The 25,878-nt window shown below is 34.4% G+C and overlaps 1 protein-coding gene and 1 pseudogene across 6 annotated transcripts in view; one reads left to right on the top strand and one right to left on the bottom strand.

Annotated features, from left to right (window-relative positions):
* TMEM67 (transmembrane protein 67) overlaps window positions 1-24,396 on the bottom strand; it is a 46,120-nt gene extending 21,724 nt beyond the window's left edge. For 3 of the 6 annotated variants that reach the window (XM_016153247.2, XM_016153246.2, XM_016153245.2), the window contains exons 1-11: window positions 24,143-24,396; window positions 22,426-22,514; window positions 20,723-20,816; window positions 14,335-14,434; window positions 12,816-12,885; window positions 12,640-12,711; window positions 5,066-5,128; window positions 2,947-3,101; window positions 2,721-2,829; window positions 1,662-1,748; window positions 1,276-1,341 (exon numbers count right to left, since the gene is read on the bottom strand). In XM_016153247.2, the coding sequence (XP_016008733.1) occupies window positions 1,276-1,341; window positions 1,662-1,748; window positions 2,721-2,829; window positions 2,947-3,101; window positions 5,066-5,128; window positions 12,640-12,711; window positions 12,816-12,885; window positions 14,335-14,434; window positions 20,723-20,816; window positions 22,426-22,514; window positions 24,143-24,335 (1,098 nt within the window). In that variant the 5' untranslated portion in view covers window positions 24,336-24,396. Of the gene's footprint in view, window positions 1-1,275; window positions 1,342-1,661; window positions 1,749-2,720; window positions 2,830-2,946; window positions 3,102-5,065; window positions 5,129-12,639; window positions 12,712-12,815; window positions 12,886-14,334; window positions 14,435-20,722; window positions 20,817-22,425; window positions 22,515-24,142 lie in introns of those variants that run through there. The other 3 variants (XM_016153242.2, XM_016153244.2, XM_016153248.2) reach the window with 3 other exon arrangements.
* Window positions 24,397-24,590: 194 nt separating this feature from the next.
* On the top strand, window positions 24,591-25,480 carry LOC107514990 (annotated as a pseudogene).
* The last annotated feature ends 398 nt before the right edge of the window (window positions 25,481-25,878 follow it).

The following is a 25,878-nucleotide window of genomic DNA, read 5'->3' as shown; positions in this document are numbered from 1 at the left end:
TCTATGGTCCATTCATATTTATCTACATGCAGTCCCTAAAAATGCTATGCTATTCTATGTCTCTGCCATTGCAAACGTGTTCTCCTGGCAAACTCATATTCATTCTACAAGACCAGCATCACTCACACTGTGAAGCCTTTCTCTTCTTCCCCAGGAATTGCTGATGACCCCTCGTTTGGGCCAGTATGTTACCTTGTACATACCTATATAACAACTCTTATCATAATCTTTGCAATTCTTTGCCTATATAGCTGTTTTCTCTATTAGGCTGTGGATCTACGTGAGAGGCAGCAAAGTTAGAGGAAAAACTCACGCTTTTTAAACTTAACAGAACCCTGGCTACACAATTTACTTGATGCAAAACCTTGAGTAAATTACCTAATCTCACTGAGCACCATTTCCTCATCTATGAAGCATAGATAATATTTATCTCACAAAGGTAGTTCAAAGACCAGATAACATTGACAAAATGCTGAGTACATAGCAATAAGCATTTAACAAGTGTTGATTCTTCTGACCATGGTAGACACATCTTTTTTTGGGGAGGGGGGAATAATATGTCATTTCTAATTAAAAAAATAAATTCATGCTCATGAAAGAAAATTTGTAAAATATGAAAAAAAAATCACCATTCAGATATAAATAACCACTGTTAAAAATGTTTATTTCTTCCAGTGTTTCCCATGATGGTGTTTTTCATTGTGCTTTTAATAAAACTGGAATCACAGTTTTGTTCTATGGTATGTGTTTTTGCATTTAATCAAGAAGTATTTTTGTAGACTAGTAAATGTCTTTCAAATGTTTAATGGTCCATAATATTCCTTTGTACCATACTGTAATTTCAAAATGGGTTACCAAAGGAAGGACAGTCACGGAGGGAAGGTGGGAGGGAAGAATGAAGCAAGAGAAAAGGAAGCATTTTATTGTTACTAGGGAGTAGAAGGAGGAGGAGTAGCATTTTTATCAGTCACTAAAAATAATATTTTTACTTTATTCTAAAATTTTCTGAAGTAGCCATTATTTTTAAGAACTATACGCCTAGAAGTGAATCAATAATTATGAAAATCTAACATTATATGATAAATAAGACTCTGTAGGGAACGAGGTACTCTGTGGTGATTAAGATTTTCTGTACCCAGATAATAAAATTATATTAATCAGTGAAATTATTCATTACTATTAAAAACATTTCCAATTTCAAAAATTCAAAGATTATTCCAATTATTCTGAGGTGAAAAAGAAGCTAAAAAACAGACTAATACAGTTCAAACTTACATTTTGTTGATAGGTTGTTCCAAAAGAATATGCAGCATTTAGTCTGATCTCTGTGTCTGGACAAAGCTACAGCAAAAGAATACAACTGATAAACATCTCTCACGAATGTTTTCTTTGCTTTTCTAGTCAAGCATTCTTAAGCCCCTACATTAATACATGCTTTACATAATATTTATTTCATGTATCAAAGGTGTGAAAAGTTAAGGGACCATCTTTGTTATAAATTAAAGTCCTAAGTCAAAGTGGTTTTAAGAAATTCCAATTTAAAGCATAAGAAAAAAATCAACTGTAACCTGCAATCGATGCTTCATTCAAATAATAACCTGGTCTTTTACTCAGGCAAAAAGGAGGCACATTAGTAAAACTTTAATTTGAATCATTCTCACCTGTAAAACACCACCTTCCAAAGTCTGCCACTTGAGAAAATTTCCCTTTACATCATAGGAAGCAGCAACAAACTTCATTTTTGTATTCTGATCAAAGAAAAATAAGAATAAAATGTCACATGCTCTAAAAGCCATATAATATTCTATAAAGAAATTTTCAGAGGGTGGCTCCATAGTGTAGTGGTTAGCACGTCTGCTTTACACATAGAAGGTCCTGGGTTCACGCCCCAGGTGGAGCCACAGACCATACACTGATGCAGTAGGCCCCAGAGATGCCAGGCTCTGGGTGCACCAGATCCCAGGTGCACTCCCTGAGTGTGTGGGAGGAGACACCCCACCTTCGGAGATCCAGTTAAGGGGAAATGGCAATATCCATAGGTCAGAGGTCAGGGGTGGAAGTGGGGGTGGTAATTAAAGAGGGAGAAAAAAGAAAAGGAAATTTTCATTGATGACTGATTCTTTTTTTCCCAGAGATCATACTAAATTTAACTACCTTTACTTTGAAGTAAAATTAAGTATCTCTATGACTGAACACACCTAAAGTAAATAGAGCCTCCTTTTTTGCATGAAAGCTATTATTTCAGAATTGAGGGGCAGTGTTTCAAACTTGTTAAATAGTATGGTGAGGGGTAGAGGAGGAAATAACCTATTACTTAATTCTACAAAGTCAAAAAGTTGGAGGTGAGAATTTGGACCTGTGAAGTGCTAGAGAAATAGCACAGAGCCCCTATCAGTGCTTGGAAGCACTTCTTAAATATTTAGCTATAGAAGGACAGAGATTGTTTTACATTTGGTGATGAAACCTACCCTTTCCAACCCCACAAATATATTACTTGCTGCCATAATCGTGTAATCCAGACATATTCACATATGTACTCAAGTAAGACAGCTAAACTCTATATTGTTCAGTTCCTATAATTAGCTGATCTTTAGATTTAATTTAGTAACTAAATTTTTAAAAATAGCATAAAAAAGCAAGAGTTATGACTAGTAATATTCTTATTCTTTTCAAATTATAAATCAAATGTAGTTATGCTTTAATAATATAGTGACTTGTACCTGGTATTGCCCTTTAAAACTGAAATTTGTAGGAAGAGGTATAGTACTGAGTACTTGAGGTGCTAATCCTAGTTGATCTCCGTAGAACAGCCAAGGAAGATTCTGCCTCCTATAAATAATTACAATTATTTTAATAGTGGAGAAGCAATATTTATTATTAATATCTGTGAAAGTAACTACACTGAATTTGGTTAAAATGACAGTTCATCAATCAGAATAGCCTTACCAAAATGGAACAGAATGAACAGTGCGCAGTACAGCAGTATTTTCAAAGACAAACTGAAACAGCCAACATGCATCAAAAGTGGTAGAGTCATAAGAATTCATGTTCATCACACACATATTTCCAAGAGCTTGGCAAGATGTTAGATTGGCATACACCTACAACAGAACAATGGCAAGAAATATAATATGGACTTTAAAACCCTAAGCAAAAGTTGATATAAAATAAGGCTTCATCACAAAGATGTATGCAACCCTATGTTCATGGGAGCGCAATTTACAATAGCCAAGATATGAAAGCAATCTAAATACCCATCAACAGATGATTGGATCAAGAAGTTATGGTTCATATGTACAATGGGCTATTACTCGGCCCTTAAAAAAATGAAATCCTACCATTTGCAACGACATAGATGGACCTAGAAGTTATTATGCTGAGTGAAATAAGTTAAACAGAGAAAGATAAATACCATATGATTTCATTTATATGCAGAATCTAAGAAACAAAAAAACCAAACTAATCAAAAACAGACACACAAATATAGAGGACAATCTGGTGATAGCCAAAGGGGAGGGAGGTTGCGAGGCTGAAAGAAAGGGGTTAAGGGTTAAAGAAGTACAAATTACTAGTTGATAGATGGTCATGAGGATGGGGAGCACAGCACAGAGAATGCAGTTAGCATTAATGTAATGGCTGGGTGGAGAGCCAGAAGAGAGAAAGAGCAATCAGGGGGGATTGTTTTATAAACTATACTAATGTCTAACCAATGTACTATATACTCGAAACTAATAATTGTAAATTTTAGGCTGAAATATAAAGATAAGCAATTGAAAGAACTAACTAAAAGCTATTAAGTAGAATAATTATATTTGAAGAAATATTTGCATATTAGATCTTATATATATAAATCAAATCCATTTTGTTTAAGTAATTTGTTTTATGAACAATAAGATCATTTACTGAGTTTGCCCCTAAAACTTTTTTCTCAATTCTCCCTATCAGAAAAAGGCACTTCCATTTTTACAGTTATTCATGTCAAAAAATTGGAGTGATCTTCTTTTTCTCCCTTCTTATATCAAACTCATCAGTAAATCATGTTGGCTCAATCTTCAAATATATCCAGAAGCATATCCAAAAGTGTGTCTCATTCCTACAGTAGAAACACCCTTGTCCTTGGGTCCGCCATCCCTTACTTGGTTTACTCTAATACTCTCCTAACTAGCCTTCCTGCTTTTGTCCTTGCCCCAACATAATCTACTCTCCGTGCTAGAGTGATCCTTTTAAAAACTGAAGTTCGGTCATGTCTTCCTTTGCATAAAATCTTTCTACTTCCCTTAAAGTAAGTTCCAGGTCCTTGCCACTGCCACTCCCTTCATCCCTGAACTCATCTTTCCACTTTTCCTACTCACTGTACTCTAGCTACTCCAGCCTATTTCCAGTTTAAGTATGAAAAAGCCAGATAACTCCTGCTTTGGGACCTCTGTACTTGTTATGATTTCTGCTTAGAACATTCTTCTCTTTACATAGCACACTCTCACTTCTTTCAGGTCTCTACTCAAATATCATCCTCTTAGAGATGACTGTCCTACCACCCAATATAAAATAGCACCTCCTTCCATTCTCTATGTTATCCTGATTTATTTGTCTTCAAAGCACTTAGCATCATCTGACATGATAATTATACTTAGACCATAATTCCACAAGAGATTTTTTTTTTCTATCTTTTTCTGAAATACATAACCTAATTTAAGAATAGGGCCTGGCACAGAGTAGGTCATCAATAAACATTTACTAAATGACAGTATGAATCAGTTTCCCCTAACACTAAATTCCAGCTAAATAAGCATACAGATATTAAATTTGTATACAACAAAGTATGAAATAACATTTTATTTCTTTTATTCTTTTATTTCTTTATTTCTTTTATTCTCTTTCAATCCACTAGAAAGGGTTTATTCTTCTCATGGTATATGACCAAGGAGATATATATACATAAAGAAATATTTTATTATCTGAGAAAAAAATTGAACAATTATTTAAAATGATATAAAATTATTTTTTAAAAATCCAAACTTATGATGTACTGTAACTTGAAACTAATAAAAAAAAAATCTAAACTTACCCAACAAGCAGCTGCTGCTGATTGCAAATACTTTGTAAACCATTCTGAAGTGAAAGACATGCCCTGCAAGCAAAAAGATGAATTCTAGTTTTAAGTTCGAATGAACAATCCTTAATCTTACACTGTTAGGAAAATATTATTACACATATTGTTGAATGTTAAAAGATGAACATTACTTTGCCAACATTATTAGAAAAGTAGAATCTAATGGGAATATAAGAAATAATGCAAACCAGTGTCAATTATACAAATAAGACTGCATTATAAAATCATGTCACTTAGGCAAAAGATACAGGGAAACGTGTTTCTATAATCTAAAAATCTATTATGCCCACTTCACTACTACAAAAAACAAAGTGTCAAAAAAAGAAAACCTAGATACTGACTTAGTACTGAATGCTTAACACCTGCTGATTTAGGATTGTTATACCATATTAAGTTAGAAGGTAATAAAAAAAGAGAAATGTTTATGAATGATTTCTAAGCACCAGGTGACTGGGGATATGTTGAGTAACTAATATTTAAAATTCCAAAATGGTGGGCAGCAGAATCATCTGTGGAATTTCCTAAAAACAGAAAATGCATGGTTTCCTTCCAAACCAAATGAATCAGAATCTCCAGGATGAGACCAAAGCATACATGTGCCCTGAAAGCTTTAAATACAAGCCTCTCTAAGCACTGCTTTCAATCTTATCTGCACATATTGCTAAAAGACACTGAGAAGCACCACTCAGAATAAATTCTCTGGACATGGACAGAGAAGATAAAACCAACTTATATGAAACATAGTACCACGGCTATCAAAGAAACTTAAAATAAAATTATGAGTCACTGTTTCCACCTCTTCAATAAGCAAAAATTCTCATTCTGTAAGAAAAAACATGCATAGAAAGTTGAACCACATAAAAAAGCTAGTAAAAATGGAAAGCAATGACAACAGTACTGGCAAATGCATATAAAATGAAGCCATAGATAATGCCAGTGATAGTGTTAAAGTTGCATGATCCTTTCATAAAACAATATCCATACCCTTTAACCCAGGAATATAGAAACACTGAGGAAGTTTATCTTAAGGCAATAATCTCTCCAAAAGGAAAAACATATCTATATGAATAAAATGAATGACAGCAATATTATTAAAAACAAAAAACCTAGATATTCAATGGAGGTAATATTTGTGGCATAAACTACAGTATTATGTGACTATTAAAAATCATAATTATATTGGTTGAGCCTGGAACATGGTATAGAGAAACCAAGGTAGTACCTAAAGACTGATGGAGACATCAAAATAACACAGGAGCTATCTCAAAGGAAAGTACAAATTTGGGATAATTTGAGCTTTGAAAAGGAAAATAACTGTAATAGATTATAAAACACAATAAAAGTCCGTAAATTCACAGTAGAGCAAAAAAAAAAAAAAAAAAAAAAAAAAAAAGAAAAGGCACAGAAAGAAAGTGCTCTTTATAGAAGATTGCTAACTAATATACACAAAAAAAATAAAATTGCGAAATCATTTTGAAATAACCAATTTAATAATTGATTCAGACAAAGTTTATCAATGACTGCTAAAAATGGATATTTACATAGTTTCAAAGTAAAATTGCAGACTAACTTATTAATCACAGTACCTTTACAATAGAGAGAAGTGGCAGGCACTACTACAACCAGGCAATCGAAGTTAGCATCACCAATAATTGGACAATCTGACATTATGTGCTCCTTGTTTTGATGTAATGGGTTATACATACATTTATATCATATTCTTGCTTAAAGATATTTCACTAAATCTAATCATGAGAAAACAATGAGAAAAACCCAGATTGTGGGACACTTTGCATGGAAGCTGGCTTTGACTATGCAAGAGCTGATGTTATTAAAGCAAAAAAAGTAAAAAAAGAAAGAAAGAAAGAAACATAAAAGCAAAATAGAGCAGGGTCTCTGTTCTAAATTAAAGAAGACTAAAAAGACTCACTGTAATGTGAGATCCTTGACTGTATCCTGGACACAGCGCCCCCAAAAGTGGGGCTGGGCATTAAGTACATTATTGAAACAAGTGGGAAAATTTCAATATGACTAGTATATAAGGTAATTCTATAATATTAATTTTAAATTTCTTAGGTGTGATGCCAGAAAAATGCCCTTTTCCTTAGAAGCTAACATAATAAAGTATTTAGGCGTGAAATGCCATATGTCTACAACTTATTTTTAAGTGGCTCAGAAAAAAATATGTGCATGAGTGTGTGTGTGCATGCATTTACATACACAGATATAAAGCTAATGTGGCAAAACATTAAAAATTGGTTAACCCAGGTAAAAAACATATATATAATAATTGTCTTATTTTTTCAATTTTCCTGCAATTTTGAAATTTTTCAAAATAAAAGTTGGGAAAAACAAAAACCAATATATGAGATCACTATTAATATCTCTGGGGAAAGAGAATGGGAAGATAAATGACCCATATATATGGAAATTCTTTACTGATTGGCAGGAATATTTTTAGAGGAAGACCTGATGTCTGGCTTATTAAATTATACAAAACTAATTAATTACATTTCAATTCTGTATTACCCAAAGAAGCATGCATCTTGCCTGTAATGTTCTAAGTACACTTTCCAATTAGAAAGTGTATATTATCAAATCAATAGAAGTATTTCAGTCAAGCTAGAAATTACAGTTTCAACATAAACTAGTAAACATGTCTATTGGTTTATCATTCTAATCTCTTGAGAGTTTAATTACTTTGAACTGGTCCCTTAGAACCTGACTGACACCCAAGTGCACTGATAAAACTGAGTTTTCATATGCGTCAAGCTGAGAACTGAGCCAAGATAGTCACACCATATAAACTACATTTTCTTGACATGTTTCATACACTGGCTATATAGAACCAGTCTGAACACCAGTTATAAAATGACTTACAGCCAGCAGCTGCAGATGCCTCTTAAAGGGGCCGTGTCCATGAGCAGACTTTAGCGGTGACGGACCTGCTCACTCTCAGCACCAGCGCCGGTTCAGCTGCACAGGGGGGCACCAGAGACTTACAGGGGAACACTGACTTGTATGAGTGAGGGTTGAGGCAAGACTCGCTCTGTAGAAAAGTGCCAGCAGTATCCATTGTTCCTCTGTTGAGCCCTCCCGCCTCCCAGTGTGCGGACTCAGTGCTCCCATAGCTGAGATGTCATCAAACTGGATAACAGAGATTGCTCAGCCCAGAGGATTCCCTGAAATTCTGCTTCCTCCAACTTGTGGCCCCACCCAAGTCACATCCAGGTGTGTCCTCGGTGAATCAGGTGCTCCTTGATGAGCTGCACCTAGACTCACACTGGAGGCAGCTAGCCTTGGTTTCTGGTGTGGCCTTTTGAGGCAACTATAAGCACAAAATCTGTGAATTGCTTGCTGAATATTAACAGGTGGCCCCAGAGGGGCACAGGCTGGGGCTAAACTTGGCCTGGAGCTGAACCCTCTCAGGACTGTGCCACTGGACACCTACCTCACAAAGCCACACTAATAAGACCGGGATACTTAGGAGCTTTACTTAGTACATAGAAATAGACATAGAAAGGCAGCCAAAATGGGAAGACAAAGAAGTAGAAACCCAATGAGAGAAGAGAACAGAGATCCAGAAATAATGGAGTCAAGCAATCTAACAGATGTAGAGTTCAAAACACTGGTTCTAAAGATGCTCAATGAACTTAGGGAAAGGATAGATGAATTCAGTGAGAGCTTTAACAAAGAATAAAACACATAAAAATGGAAATTGAAATTATAAAAGGGAACCAGTCAGATAAAGAACACATTATCCTAGATGAAGAGTATATTAGATGGAAGCAACAGAGTGGATAAAGAAGAGGATTGAACCACTGACACAGAGGATGGGGAAGCCAAGGACACTCAATCACAATGGCAATAAAAAGAAGCCAAGACTATAATAATGATATAAGGAGCCTATGGGACTTAATTAAAGGTAAAAATATCCATGAAGTAGGGGTACCTGAAGGAAAACGAGATGTTGAAGAGCTATTTAAAGAAATGATGATGGAAAACTTCCCTAAGCTGGTGAAGGAAATAGACATAATACTTGTGGAAGCTCAGAGAGTCCCAAAAGCCAGGAACCCAAAGAGGCCTACATCAAGACACATCATAATTAAAATGCCAAAAGCTAAATACAAAGAGAAATCTTAAAAGCAGCAAGAAAAAAGCAGTTAGTTACCTACAAGGGAGCACCCATTAGACTAGCAGCTGATTTCTCAAAAGAAACTATGCAGAGCAGAAGGGCTTGGCACAAAATATTAGATGTGATAAAAACCCAGGATCTACAACCAAGAATACTTTATCCAGTAAAGCTCTCATTTAGAGTTGAAGGACAGATAAAGAGCTTCCCAGACAAAAATAAGCTAAAAGAATTTATCATCACCAAGCCAGTATTACAGGAAATGCTGGAGAGACTTCTTTAAGAAGAAAAAACATGTATCAAAAACAAGAATAAAGAATGGTAATAACTACAATCCTATCAACAAGTACCTCAAATGGAAAAGAATTAAGTGCTCCAACCAAAAGACAGAGTGGCTGAATGAATAAGAAAACAAAATCCCTATATATGCTGCCTAACGAGAGACTCACTTCAGATTAAAAGACACACAAGACTAAAAGGAAGGAGATGGAAAAAGATATTGCCTTGAGGGACCTAGAGGGCATTGCACTGAATGAAATGGGTCAGATAAAGACTAATATCGTATGATTTCACATATATGTGTAATCTAAAGAACAAAATCAACAACAACAAAAGTGGAAATAAACTCATAGATACAGAGAATATTCTGAAGGATACTAGATGGGAGAGGAGGTTGGGGGAACAAAAAAAAAGGCAAAGGGATTAAGAGGTACAAATAGTTGCAGAATAGATATGGAGCTATATAGTGTAGCATGGGGAAGATGGCTAATAACGTTGTAATAAATACATAAGGGAAAAAAGGGGTTCTAGATTTAGTGGGGTGATCACTTTGCGAGTTATGTGGATCTCTGATCACTATGCTACACAGCTGAAATGGGTATATTATTGTATGCCAACTATAAGTGGAAAAAAACTCATTGAATTGAACAATGAAAATAAAAGCAACTAACAGTCTTATATTTCAATAAAGATGAAAAATATTTTAAAGAGCTTCCCAGACAAAAATAAAGAAATTTATCATCACCAAATTAAAAAATGACTTAAAGTTAGGGATTCCAAACTTGTCCTTAGAAAAGCATCAGTGTTCAAGACTGGTAGGTTTAAATGAAGTACATTAACTGAATCAGATTAACTTTAAGACTGGAATAGCCCTTTCCTGCCCACCTTCCCTTCCTAGCAGAGAAGTCTGACATGGATCTAATGCACAGTGGTGCTGTGGGGAGAGATCACATGGATGTGGTGTGGAAGAGAGCTGTGTTATATTGAGCAAATGGATAAATTGAGGATGAGACCCAGATTTCTCACTATTGGAGAAGGTACTATCAAAAGTCTCACTACTTTCCTAGGCAGCACACCAAAAAAAAAAAAAGTCTCACTACTGTCAAAAGGGAAGGCTAAAATGAACTCTGAAGTATCTCTTTGGAATTGAAAGTATTCATAGGAGCTCATTTATTGTAATATATAAACAAGATATATATATACAGAAACAGTTATAGATGTGTTTATGTATATACGTAAATGTATATATATTTTCTAGCTATGCCTGCAAAGAAGGCAGACTAAGTGTGGTAATCTTCATTTCTAAATATCATCCTTAAGGGCTGCTAAGAGAAATGGCTGATTCCAGGGCTGAGGCAGAAAAAGTACAAGACAAACCTGGAAATCTTGTTGTGTCAGAAAGTATGGAAATGACCAAAGAATGATGAGGACATGTCAAAAAGGGCTTCAACTGGCCAAATCTAGGACAATTTGAGCATCAAAACAAATACATGTATTGGATTAAAACCAATTGAATAAAATAAATTTATGAATCCATACTGCCGTTAATAAATAAATGTATAAATGGGAAGAAGGGAAAATCCTTACAAGAGAATGTTTTAATAAATGTGGGAGAAATGACGAAAAGATTTACAACCATTATAGTGGTTAAAGGTAAGTGACATCAGTGGAGACTAAAGCTACTAAGTTAAGGTTTAGTGAAATAAAAGGAAGTGTAACCTTAGAAATTCTCCTCAAAAATACTTAATTGTGAAGGGGAAATGAAGATTTTATGGCAGGTTAACATCAGCATTGGTGGGGCAAGTAGACATCATGGACATCATGTGCCTCCTGATGTGATGCAATGCACCAAGAACAGCACATTTTTGTGTGTGTATGTGTGATTTTCTGCCAAGTATGTCCTAATTATGAAGGAAGATTAGATAGACTCCAGTCAAGGATCACCCTATAGATTGTAAGGCCTATGATCTTCAAAACTGTCGAGTTCATAAAAGATAAGGAAAGACTGAGGATGTGTTCCAGACTGGAGGAAACTGAAAGGGATATGACCTAAATGGTTGGTGATCTGAGGCCAACTATAAAAAAGAGACATTGCTGGGACTTTTGGCAAATTATTTCAACTTATTTTGAAAACAAAAAAATGAAAATTAAATGCCTACAAATTTGATAATGGTATACAGAAGTTCACTATAATCCAAGACCAAAGAAGAATGCCCCAGAAGGCATGCATCTTGTTACAAACAACCAATTTTTGTGATCTCAAGCTCCCTATGTGTAGCCCTACTTTAGTATTTATTTTGTTGTTTTATAAATACTTGGTACTCATCTGTCATCCTACAAGACTATACTAGAGAGAAATATTTGCTTGTTTATCAAGATCCTAGATTCCACCCTCACAGCCCTAATAGCTCCCACTCATTCAATGATGATTTTAGCAACCAGATTCTAGCCTGTCTGCCCCAAGCTCTGGTGGCATTCTGAGTATCCTTTGTGTTTATCAACTAACTCTTAGTCACCTAATTCCTATTCTCTTGGATTCATGACCTCTTCAGTTCTAATTTACCCACTTATTCCCATTTTATACCCAACATTGCCATCAGCAGCATCTGTTACAAAAGTTCTAACTCTATGCCAACATGCTCTCATCTATAAATAAGGAACCTGGCTGGATACGAATAATCCTCATTTCTCAAGTGACTACCATGTCCAGGCACTATGAGGTAGGTATTTTTATTATGTCCAACTTATAGACAATAAAACTGAAGTTTAAAAACGGTAACTAAGTCCCAAGATACAAAGCTAATGACTAGTAAATCCAGGGTTGAAATCCAGAGTCTCTGGTGCTCTTAACTATATCATACTGCATTCTTTATAGACTGATGAAGGACCTTTCCAGCTTAGTCATTCTGAGATTCGCTGAAAAAGGAATGAGCTAAGATAGAGAAAACAGTAACCAAATTTATAAATTATAATGCCATGTTGTTAGTCTAATGTTTTTTTGACTGATAATTTCTATTTTAAAGTGATTTACACATGTTTCTCATTTTAGTCCCAGATTACCTACCAAAAAATACAGAAAGGTCCTTAACAATGAAACAAAAAATTTAAACATACTCACAAGCTCTCCATAACGTGCAGTTGAAATCATATGAGGAAAATTTCTAGTGTTGCTGAAACATAATCCCCCTGTCTTAATATAGACATACATAAACAAACAAACAAACAAACAGGTTATGGAGCAGTAAAAGCAATTTAATTTAAAAATATATACTTTATCATTTTTATTAGCCTTACTAAAATGTTAGGTTCTGAACACGCACAGGACCTGCTGGTATTAATGAATGTTGACTCACATCGGATACACCTGTCAATATAACAAAATAATTTTTAAATGTTAATTAATTATGCTAAACCTAATTTAATTGAGATCTTATACTCTTAAACACTAGATTAAAATAGATTCAGTCAGTTAAACAATTACTTGTAATAAAGAAAACACATTAAAAATATTAACACTGATTTGAATAGTTTTATACCACTCATTATTAAAAGGCAATGAATAAGTCAATAAAATAATAGGAGAGTATTCTTTTGAAACCAGATGGAATGTAAAGAATAAACTGAACAGCAGACAGTAAAGTCACTCAATTAACAAAAGACCCCAACAAACTCATATAAATGAAACCCAATCCATTTTTATAAGTAGTTATAACAAATATACTTTCCTTATTTTATCTGCCACAAAACAAAAAGGTAAGATATGCTAAAAAAAAAAGAAAACCCACAAGTATCTAATTCTCATTGAACCTACAACCAACACTTTTAAAGTCTATTCATCCTCTTGGTTTATTTTAAGAAAATATTTTATGTTTTTTCATTAATGAATAATATAGAGGAGGGTGGGCACAGAACTAGTAGGGACACCAGTTATAAGGTAGGAGGAGGGGCTGGGGCATGGCACAGAACTGAACTAAGCTTGGGGAAGTATTGTAGGGGAAGACCTGGGGATCAGCCCAGTAGTCCATATTTGGATGCTACTACCAAGGTCAGCTGGAGAGAAAAGATGACCCAACACTAAGTATCCTCAGGAGAAGGTGCTCAAGTGTTTTCTATCTTAAACTTGAAAACTGAAAAGAAAACTGTACTTAGAGGGAAGTCATCATGCAGCCTCTAAAACTGAATAAGTTGGAATAGGAATAATGTATATGAGTTACAGAGAGGGTGGAGTGTGTGTGTGGTGTGCACATATGCATGCATAAACGGGGAACAGAAAGTGACAGAGAACAGGGCTACTAAGCAGGGTGCCCGAACTATTATATTTATCATTATATTAATGTTTTCTTATGTAATATAATATATAAAGCACAGTACCTGACACATAGTAAGTATGCTACAAATAGAAGTCACTATTAGGTAGTACATATTACGTATCATGTACAAATGACAAAATAAACAAAAATAGCTACCTTTTACTAAGCACTAACTCTGTAGCGCTATGCTAAGAAAATGTATTTACTTTTAAGCTGTGATAACAGCCTATGAAATAGGTAGTATATCCCCATTCAAAAGATAAGGAGCCTGACTTATTGAAATATTCAAGGTCAAACAACTGATAAGAGACTGAAACAGTTGAACCCTATTCTGTCTCATTCTCTGAGTCTCCGCTTCTTTATTTTAGCTGTTAATGTCTGTTTCTACCCTTCCTTAGGTTATTGTGAGGAGTGAATGATATAGGAAAATACTTTTAAAAGGTACAGATTCTACATAAACATAGTATGATTTTAATGAAGTTGGGACCCAGCACACTGCTTACCTGTTTCCTAAAGCATTCGATACTGTAAAAGAGTTTTCACTTTCATCACAGAGTTTACAAATTGCTTGAGACAACAATGTTCCATTAACATCTCTTTCCACTAAACAATTCAAAAACAAAATTAGGATGTAGCTCATAGTCAATATATAAACTTGTATATACTTCATAAAATCCACTTGTAATTATTCTAATAATTCTCAAAACACCTTATTTGCATAAAAAGCATATTAAGCATCTCCAAAATATAGAAAAGTAAAACCTTCTCCATTCACATAAAAAACAGAACATAATTTTTCAAATCATCATAACAATAAATTAATATTTTTTCTTCAAAAATTTTCTTACCTTTTACCTATTTGTTCCTGTTTCCCTGGGTATGGGGAAACAAGCATTTTCACAGACTGCTGATAAGTTTAGAGGGTTTTTGGTAGTATCTATTAAAATTTTAAATTCATATACACTACCACACTATAATTTCATTTTTAGATACCAAACCTACAAAACACTCGTACATGTGGATAAGGATATTCACTGAAGTAATATTTGTTAGAATGACCTAAATATTTCAAGTAAAAAATGGTGGTAGACCCATACTATGAAATACTATGGAGGAATGACGTAGATCTAACAGATTGTACTGTTAAGTGAAAAAAGTATGCTGTAGAACAATATTTTTGGTACAAAATATTTATATAAAAATACTATTTATATTTCCTGTGACTATAATATATATCGGTATGTTAAAAACAGAAAAAGAAAAGATTCTAGGACACACACATATACCCCAAAATGATAATAATTACTTGAGGCTGAGGGAGTAATAATTGGCACTGGGAAAAATGTTCAAAGACCATTAGTCCCAATCATAATTTTAGCCATAATGTTTTAGCCATGTTTTAAGCTTTCGCAAAGTGGTTAAAAATAATTGTACCAAAAATAAGTCAAACAATTTGTTCCTTCTACAGTCAGCCTGGGATGGCAACTCTATTTCATATGGCAACTCTATTTCATGATTTATTCAGGCCCCCTATACTTATACTCTTTTCTTTTCATGCTCATTAAAAAAAAAAAAAATGTTTTTAATTAAATTAAAATTAGAAAATAAATCTGCAAACCCTGTTAGTGTTCTTTTCAAAATATATCCTGAAACTGAATAATTCTCTATTTCCTCAACTATTACTCTGGCCCAGTATCACATAATCTTTTGTGACAGCTTTCTAAGTGGAACCCTGGTTCTATTCTCCAGGAAGAAGCTAGAATGAGTCTTTTAAAAACTAAACATGATCATTTCACTCCTCTGAAAATCATCCAGTGCTCTTCTATTTCACACAGGTTAATTTTAAAGATCACTGTTATAGCTTAAAAGGCCTTACATGATCTGCACACTATCACCCCAACTTCTCAGGCCCAACTGCTTCCACTTTCCTCCTTTGCTTCAGCCACGTTAGTGTATTCCTGATCTTTGAATATGCCAAGTATGCTCCCATCTTACAACCTTTTCATTTGCTATCCCTTCTGCCTAGAATGAGTTCCCCAGACATCTACATGGCTCTGTCTCTCATTTTCTTCAAGTCCTTGTTCAGATGTCACCTTCCCAGAGGCCTTTCCTGATCATCTATGTAAAGTAACATTTTGCTGTCTCCCTTACCCTGCCTAATTTATCTTCACAGCACTTATGACCACCTAATATCTATCTATTCACTTGTTTACTCTCTTTCTCTTGACACTAGAATATAAGTTTGATTCACTATTGTATCCCAGCACCTAACGGGTGAACTTCGATAAACTGTAATTAGAAAGATTTAAAACTGGGAGGTTTCACATAAAAATTTTGTACTTCTGGCATCTCTTAAAAAAAGGAAAATTTGGTTTCACTGTATCCATGTTCTTACATGATGACAATCTGCCAGAGTTGAACTGGGGTTAGCTACTGCCCGTTAGCTAAAAAGCCCTTTGGTTGAATAAAGTTTTAAAATTTATTTCAGCTTTTTATCAACAAATATTTATGAACAAATGAATAAATATGATGACACTTCTTCGAATATTTTCAAGGATATATAGAGACATATAAATACATAAAGCATCCTTGGAAAAATATAAAAGAAACAACAGTAGTTACAGTTGAGGACTAGGAATGAGCATGAGAGAAAGAATCTTTAGCTTTGATTTTGTATTCTTCTATACTATTTAAATGTCTAACCATAGCATGCATTACCTTAAAGAGTAAAATTTTTACATGGAAGTTAAAAAATACAAATATATGTCTTTTTAGGTGACAGATCGATATGTGCTCTTATGGAACTACCTTAAAATACACTGCATATAAACACTTTCTGCTGTTTTCCCTGGAGCCCACTGCTAGTTCTGGGAGAGCGAGGGGAGGTGAGTTTTGGGAGGGTAGGGGAAGGTGGTCAGGTTCTATGACTCTGTTTTCTGCCTGGCAATGGCAGCTGCTAGAACATAGCTATCATACCTCTGTATTCTGCCTCGCCCTAATCACCGGGTTCCACCATAGTGTATGCTGATCATTCAGGCAGGAATCCCTGGGGCTACAGAGAGTACACACCACAAACTAACTAACTTCTCTCCTCTCCACAAGTCCTGCAGAGAGCTCTGAGCTGGCTTCGCAGTACCCATCTCTGCTCCTCTCCCTTTCCTTCTCCCTTGCTCACCCGATTTGCCCACTTTCAGATGGTTTGATGCAGAGATCTCTCAGAAGTGTCTGTCAGGCTGAGAATCTCACATTGGATTACAAGGGTTCAATTTGTAGTCTCAAGGGGAGGGATCAAAGGGACCCCTCACACCACTATGCTTCTCACAAGTTACCTAATAATTTTTTTTTTTTATTTTCTGATCACCTAGGCATTTTCTTATGTCAGAAATGGAAATAGTTGAGAGAAGCTATGCAAGATGTCCTCTTGCTTTCCACTCTTCCACTCCTGCACAACCCCTCTTGCAAATCCATGAAGAAATTAACAGCAAAAGTTCAAGGTGGCTCTAAGGAACTCATAGCACAGATAATCTTAAGTATGCAACAGTAGCCTCTAAAATAGTGAAATACTGTTTTGGGAGCTGTCACCCAGACTTAAGGGGTCATTAGGTATTAGAGCTACTGTTTAGACCCCCTGGCATGTAGCCTTCACTAAAACTGCAACTTTAGCATCAGTGATTTCTGACTGTCAAAAGTAATCTTAGTAACTCAGGCCACAATGACTTCTCCTCAGCATTTGAATCTATTAGCCATCACCTCCTTCACTCCCACTCAGAAATCCCAGAGAAATTTTTGACTTTCCCTTTTCCTTATCCCTATAATTCCTTCACTCATCTAGGTCTATGATCATCCTTTGAACATTTCCAGCATCTAGTCCTTCGTATATAATTTTGTCCTAATTCTGGTTAAGGTCCTTATAACTTCATGCCGACAATAACACAGAAGCCTCTTCACAGTTCTCCCTACTTTCAGTCTTCCATCCCTTCCATATAAACTTCACAAGGACAAGGACTTAGTTCATGTTTACTAAACTCTGTTCACAGCTTTATCTTATGTTCCTGGACAATGCCCAGCACATAGTAGTAGTTCAATAAATATGTGCTAAGTGAATATATATGCTGAATTATAAGCTGAATGAATGTAACAAATGACTGCTAGATTAATCTTAATTATTTCCCTGTTTAAAACATTCAATGAAATATCTATGCCTACCTATAGAATATCCTACCATTCAAGCCATCCTACAATCTAACCAATGCACCTTTATTTAAACTCAGCAAACTGATATCCTCATAATCCCTTCATATTCAATCTGGATGTTTACCTTTATAATAATACCCCTTGCTTACACTGTTCCTCTGCCTAGAATATTCTCCTCTTTCTTGCTACATTTGAAATCCCACTAATCCTTTAAGGTCCAGCTATTACACTGCCTCTGCATGGCAACCTTTCCAACCTTGATTCTTCTTTATAGCGCATTTATTATCTATAGTGCTCATTTGATGATTTAATATGTGTGCCCTTGTGAAAATCTTTTACTGCTATCTTACTCTGCAAATAAATTTTCTACATACATGTCCTGTCTTCTAACTAGATTTTAAATAAATTGGTGGCAGAAAGTTTTATTCCATTAAAAATAATTTTCAAACAGGTAATACATAAGTAAAGTATAAAAATCAAAGGCATGGAAGGATTTAAAGAGAAAATTAAGTCTCTTTCTCACTCAATTCCTCCAGACACCCAATTCTCTCTCTGGAGGCAACACTGTTACTATTTTCTTGTAAATTCTTCCAGAAATAACCTATGCATATACAAGCCAGTATACATATATAATCTTTTTTAGAAAACATAAATGGTAGCATACCAAATACATTAAACAGCAAGTACTCAATAAATATTTGTGGGTGAATGAATAAACTTGTATATCCTTTGTTTTAAGTTAATATCTTAAGTTAATATATCTTACATTTCTTTTCATAGGAAACTGCTTTATTTTTCTATAGCTGCATCCTATACCATTGTATGGATGTACCATAGCTTATTTGACCAATATTCTCTTAACAGACTTTGACATTATTTATAATCTTTTGTCTTAGAAATAATGTTGCAATTTTTAAAAAGTGTATATACTTTTTCAGACATATATTTACCATACTGAAACAAGAAATTCCTAAACTAGGGCTTGCTGGACAACAATCTGCATTTGATAAATAATGTCAGGTTGCTCTCTACAGAGGTTGCAACCAGTTATTCTTCCCCAATAATTGATGACTGTTTCCCTGAATCCTTACAAACACATTGCCAAAGTTCAAAACATTTGATGATAACATTTGGTGGGTTAAAAATAAAATTTTTATATAAAATTTATTTTAAAATAAAATTTTAATTATTATTCTTACTCTGAGTAAGGTTGAGCAAATTTTTCATGTTTAAATATTTCTTTCTCCATAAACTTTATTCATTATTTTTGATCATTTTAAAAATTCGGTTCTTCACCTTGCTTTTATTTATTTGTAGTTTTATATATATTGCCAAACCTAGCCTTCTGTCTATTGTATACATTACAATATTTCTAATATTGTTTATGTGGTATTTCATGTGGTATTTTTTATTTTTATGTAGTCAAATTTATCGATTTTTCTTTGAATAGCTTCTCAGTTCTTTCTCATACTCAGAAAAGCCTATTCCACATCAAGATTACTAATTTTTTCCTGTTTTTTACAAACTTGCATAGTCATATTCAGTATCTAAATATTTGATTGACCTGAAATCAAATATTTTTATTTTTAAAAAATAAGGGTAGAAAGCCAACTTAGTTTTTTCCAAAATACCATTTATTAGTCAGTGTTTTCTCCAATGATATGAAATAGCACTTCTATCCCGTACCACATTCCCAAATGAATTGGATCTATTTTGAGTCTCTAAGTTCTATCAATCAGTCTATGTTATTCACATGTCAGCCATCCATATTATTACAGTAGCTATAAAATTTGCATATTTGAAAAGATTGTTTCCTCTTTCCTTTTCCATGATTTTCTTGACTGTTCACATATTTTTCTAGATAAACTTTAGAATTAGTTTTTGCACTCCCTAAAACAGACAAACAAAATCCTAGTAGAATTTATTAGAGTTCCTTTAAATGTACAAACTACTATTGGGAGAGCTGACATCCATATAATATTTAATTGTTGCATCCAAGAATGTGGGACGTAGTTCATTTATTAAAGCCTACCTCCATGTTCCTCAGTAGCATGCTAAAATTTCTTCAATAATTTATCTTGTACATTTCTTTTAAAGTTTATGGCTAGGCATTTTTTTCTTTTTTGATTGCTAATGTAGATGAGATCTTTTCTTCCTTCAAAGTTTCTAAAGGATTATTGTTTGGATAGAAGACTACTAATTTTAGAATATTAATTTTATATCTACTAACCTTTACTGTTTATAATAATTTTTAGTGATTCCCTTGGATTTTCTGAACATACGTACAAATCAGAAATTAATGAATTTTATCTTCTTTTAAATTGCTCTATGAACTATTTCTTTCATTGACTTAAGTGCATTATTTACATCTTTATCTGGGTCCTGATATTAACAGGAATGTTTATAATTTTTCCCTACTAATCATCATGTTGGCTTTTGAGTTGAAATACATATATTTTATCATGCTATATTAAGGAAGTATCCATCTAATCCTATATTATTAAGAATTTTAAAAAAAGTTTTTAGTCAGGTAGGACTTTTTATCCTCTCAATGCCTATCCTGTCTAAAACATCATTAAATTTTGAACAACAATAAAAATAATACTGTTAAAAAATTACCATTTTATTTCAATTTATGTCCTCATCAAAAACACAAATGAGGATTTGTTACTATTTCATAAGAGATCTACTTCTTACCTAAAATATAGCCAGTGGGACAGTGGCAATTTCCTTCTGTAGTTAAACCACCAGGGCAAGAAATGCAGTTCCAGCCATCTTTGGTAACACCTTTCTAAATTAAAAAAGAAAAAATAAATACACACACACATACACACATATATGTATATATTCTCCTTCTTATTCAACTTTCTCTTTAACTGATCATGTAAGTCCAAAAAGCCATAATACTGTATAATTTGCAGTTGATATTCATATAAATACACATATGAGCCACATAAAAATTCACTGGATAGCCAATTTGTTCTTATATTCCAAAATTAAGATATACATTATAACTATGTATCAACTACTATTAACTGTGGGCAAAAGTCCTTTATGCTTCTTGATTTTCAGTTCAAATGAGTTCTTATTTTCATAATTAATATCATTCAGCTTTCCATTTACAAAGATAAAACAAAATTCAACAGTTAACAGTTTAATATCACCTGTTCTAAAGTAATTATTCTAATTTTTAAAAATTCAAATACATTAGCTTTTTAAAATTAAGTTGTGATTCAAATGGGTGAACGTTATAGTATACAAACAATATGTAAACAAAGTTGTTAAAATTAAATTGTGAGTATATTTCCTTCTATCCATTAATAGTTTGTACTAGTAAAGGTTTTTGATAAAATACCTTTTCTTAAATCATACTATATCATTTAGGAAACCCTGGGGCAAAAATACAGTAATCGCATTACAAACATGGATGTAAACAAAATTAATAGAGAACAATGGCAATAACAAAATAATACTACAAATTAAATTTTGGTTGAAAAACTGGATATAGAGATACATATCCTATATTTGACAGCACATTTATACAGGAGTATTTAAAAATTGTTATCTTAGTAATGTCGCTGAAAAACAAATCTACTTGGTATCACTTCATATTGGTGGCTATTTTATCATAGGTAATTCATCTAGGATCAATATTTCCAAAAATAAGTATCAAAATGATCATCAAATCCGTATTAGCCATAAAGTAGGAGAACTAGAAACTTTGTATTAAATTCCCAGATTCAATGCTTTTCTAATACAGATAATGAGAAGAAATATTACTATAAAAGTTAGAACTGGCATACAGAGACTCCTAATTATCCAAAATGATTGAAATGTATTTCTGTTAATTAAGAATCATCATATACTAAAACTATTAATTTACTAATTTTCCAAAAGTTATGATGAAATGAAACAACTAAAAAAACAGTGACAGATATTTTTAAACCTATTTAGTAATGCAACTGGCATTTCATGAACTTATCGCACCTTACATATCATTATGAATATTAATTATTCATAATGATATGTTGACATATAGGTCTAAAGCACTTAATCTGTACCAGTCAGAGGATACGCACATCCCAAACTGCTCTATATATGTATCAATCATGTTTTTCTTTATAACTGAGTTACTCTATAAAGAAAAATAAAGAAACAAATATTGTTTTTTGTTTTTTTTGAATTTCAGATTTACAAAGTAAAGCAATACATTCCTGGTTTTTTCCAAGTTTTCATAAAATTTCACTGATCTCCCAAGACTCTAGTAAAAACTAAGCTTAAATTTTTTTTTAATTTGTGAGAAAATATTAGAGTACAGCAATAAATCATGGTTTAAAAAATAAATACATTTAATATTTTACTTGTTAGGGTAAAATTATTTAAAGATAAATATGCCATACCATGTTTTCTGGGCACTTTTTACAAATAATATCAGGTCCTCCATTATTAGAGATCATCTGAAATCCTGGTATACACACACATGAAGTTCCTAAAAAAAAAAAAAAGTAAATTTTGACCTTGGTAAATAATAATAAAACTCCAAGACAGGGAAACTTTTCATCATTCTTAAGATCTAGAGAAGCAATATAGTAGTTAGAAGCAAGATTCTGGAACCAGTACTGCCTGGGTTCAACTCCAGAAACATATTTCTTGGGTTCTAGATTCTGCTACTTAGCTGCATGACCATGAGCAAGTTACTAAATTTTTCTGTGGTCTGGCTTCCACTTTGGTAAAATGAGGGGAAAGTACCTACTTCATAGGGTTAGTCTGAGTATTAAATAAGTTTTACATGTAATGATCTTAGAATGTGTGTGGCACACAGTAGGTATTGTGTTTGCTACCATTTTAAGTGCAAGCATAACTAAACTGTCAAATTATTTAAATATGAAACTAATAATCGAGTTATTGATTAACTGTTATGAGAAATTTTACATTTCTATTTCACCCAACCATACACAGATATTCAATTAACTTAAACTTACTTTGTCAAAACAAAACCTTATTGGGAAAGTTATATCAATTCAAATAAATCATCTTATTCCTGTTTTCACAGATAATAAACATTATAAGATAATCAATACTCAATATGTTGGGTACATAGGAACAACATTCTCTAAGGAAGCATGAAATGGAAAATAGCATGCAGAGGAATTTATGCAGAATGCATATGAAATCTAGGTTCATTATTATGAAACTAACACCATACACTCGAGCCTATGAAATTCTTTCTCATTCTTATTTCCTCAATTGAGGAGGAAATATATAATGACTTAAATGAGGATATGTCAAATTTGAAGATGGCAGAAAGTCTATACCATGAGTGACTAAATCAGGATTAAAAACATCTTAGACTTTAGAATATGGGAAAAGTCTTATTCTAAGGAGTTTCAGTGAGAACTAGGACCAAATGATGGATGTTTCAACAACAACAAAAATTTAAGATTAATCTAAAGAGACTTTAAGGGCAATAAGTAATGTTAAATAATAAAAAGGACAAGTCCTAAGGAAATCTATATTACTGACACACTTTATAGTGAAAATACATAGGTAGAGACTGAGGACAAAGATACACAATTTCTTCCAGGTCCCAATTTAACTGACAAAAAGGACATTACAACGTCGCCGGACTTCAATTTCCTTATCCGTAAAATAAGAAGACTGGACCTGCGCAATGTTAAAGTCCCTTCAAGCTCTAAGTTTCTGGGATTTGTAAAGAAAAATAAAGGGCTATCAGAGTTTACAAGCGCTACTCTGCATTCCTTCCACAACCTGTCCTGTCACCTGCTCCTCTGCACCTCAGATTACTTCTCTATTTTTTCGGCTTTGGATAGGCGGCTTCCTAGGTGCTGGGTAAAAGACTCCTCAGCTGAGCAGTGAGGGACTGGCGCCGAGAAATTAATTACTAGCAACAGCTCACGGGGTAGCGGACTCAAGGTTCCCCAACTTTATTAGTATGCAAGCTGCAATCCTCCGACGAAATCCTCTTAGGTGTTGGTAGTTAACTTTTCTGATATATTCTTCCCGCAAACGAAAAGGCGTTTCAGCGACGCCGGAGACTGGACACAGTGCCAACGCAGACGGGTTACTTAGGCCAAGGCCCACCCCAAACCATCTCACCTCGGGCGTCCTGCCTCTGGTTGACTCCACACTGGACACAGGAGAGCGCGGAGATGTCGAAATACTGGTAGTGGTCGCACATCTCCGGCTGCTGGAAAGGTAAGGAGAAGGTCTGGGCCTGTGAGAAGCCACGGAGGACGAACAGCAGAAAGACAGTCACAGCCACATTCGAAAAGACAAACTGAGCCGCCATTGCCACCCCAACGCCACTGCCGTCGTTACTATGGTACTGACGCCAGCGGTTGCCCAGTCTCCGGCGCCCCGTGAGCCTCTGCGGTGACTCAAAGCCAATGAGACAACCGGCTTGAGGTTCCGGAAGTGTCTAACAACTCTTTAGTTGCTAGGTTACCAAAACCGCGGAAAGGGGTGGCGTAAAAGCAAGCTAACCCTGGACCCTGGCAGGCGTAACTCGATACTTAAAACATTTGCTTCAAAACTCTGGGATGCGACCCATTAGCAGGACGTGAAATCAACGAGAAGATCTGGAAATAAAATACCACAGGAAAGAAAATATATCGCACAAATTAAGAGTAAGCATGGTTTCCACACAATTTCTATAAGTCAAACACGAGGTTCTCCTGAGATACCAGCCGCTTCAGTACCAAGCGCTTGTGTCTGGCAGGGCCACTGTGAGACCAAGAGACAGTCCTTCCTTGCCGCCGAGATAATCAAGAGTTTTGGTCGGACCTTTGAGCACACATCGAGATAGTGAGGGTCCAGACGCAAAGCACCAACTATGGCCTGAAACGCCATAAGGAACTTAGTGATTTGGCCCGTGACCCTGCAGTACAATGTTCTGTAGGTCCAGTTGGGTATATGTTTCATTGGCAAGCCACAATTACAGGACCTAATGACGACCAATGTTGAGGTGGTGTATTCTTTTTGACATTTCATTTTCCTACAGACTACCCCTTCAAACCACCTTAGGTTGGTTGTATTTATAAAAAGACTTCATCAAAATATTAATAGTAATGTCAGTATTTGTCTCACTATTCTAAGGTTACGGTGGTCTTCTGCTTTAACTATTTCTAAAGTTCTTTAATCCATTTGTTCACTGCTATGTGATCCAAACCCAGATGATCCCCTAGTGCCAGAGATCTCAACAATCTATAAAACAGAGATAACTACAACAGAATATCTTGGGAATGGACTCAGAAGTATGCCATGTGATGCCACCTTGAAGTCATAAGTTGCATTATAGAATATACTTTAAATTACTGTTCCTTTTTTTGATTTTCTTATCTGGCTGCTCTCCTATCACAATTCGTCTTTTTAAATTTAATTTTTGTTTACCTCCATTCATTCGCATGCTCATCTGAGAAGACTTAAGTTCTTCCAGTTTTTAGAAACTGTAAAGTAGTAACAAGAGAACAGTTGCCCAAGAATCAGAATTTTTTAAAAAATCGGGCACATTTATTATGTGGCCAGTGTATTCACTCTAACTTGGTTATGAGACTAAAACCATCCCTTACTGCTCTAACATGCTGAAATCATCTTTGGAAATGGGAGATGGATGCATAGTTGTCACATCAAAGGAAGCAGCATTATTTTAATAACATCCATTCTTGTTTAAGCCTTCTACTGTTAGAGATCTGAGGTTACATGATACACACACACACACACACACACACATATGCTCATAACTGATGTGGCTGGAGAATTGACATTGAATTTATAGCATCAATAGAACAGAAAATGTCATATATTTTCTGCCTGTCATTAATGACCTGTTCTTG

This window comes from Rousettus aegyptiacus, unplaced genomic scaffold (assembly GCF_014176215.1).
Source record: "Rousettus aegyptiacus isolate mRouAeg1 unplaced genomic scaffold, mRouAeg1.p scaffold_m13_p_15, whole genome shotgun sequence".
NCBI lineage: Eukaryota > Metazoa > Chordata > Mammalia > Chiroptera > Pteropodidae > Rousettus > Rousettus aegyptiacus.
This window is presented reverse-complemented; position numbering and strand designations above follow the sequence as displayed.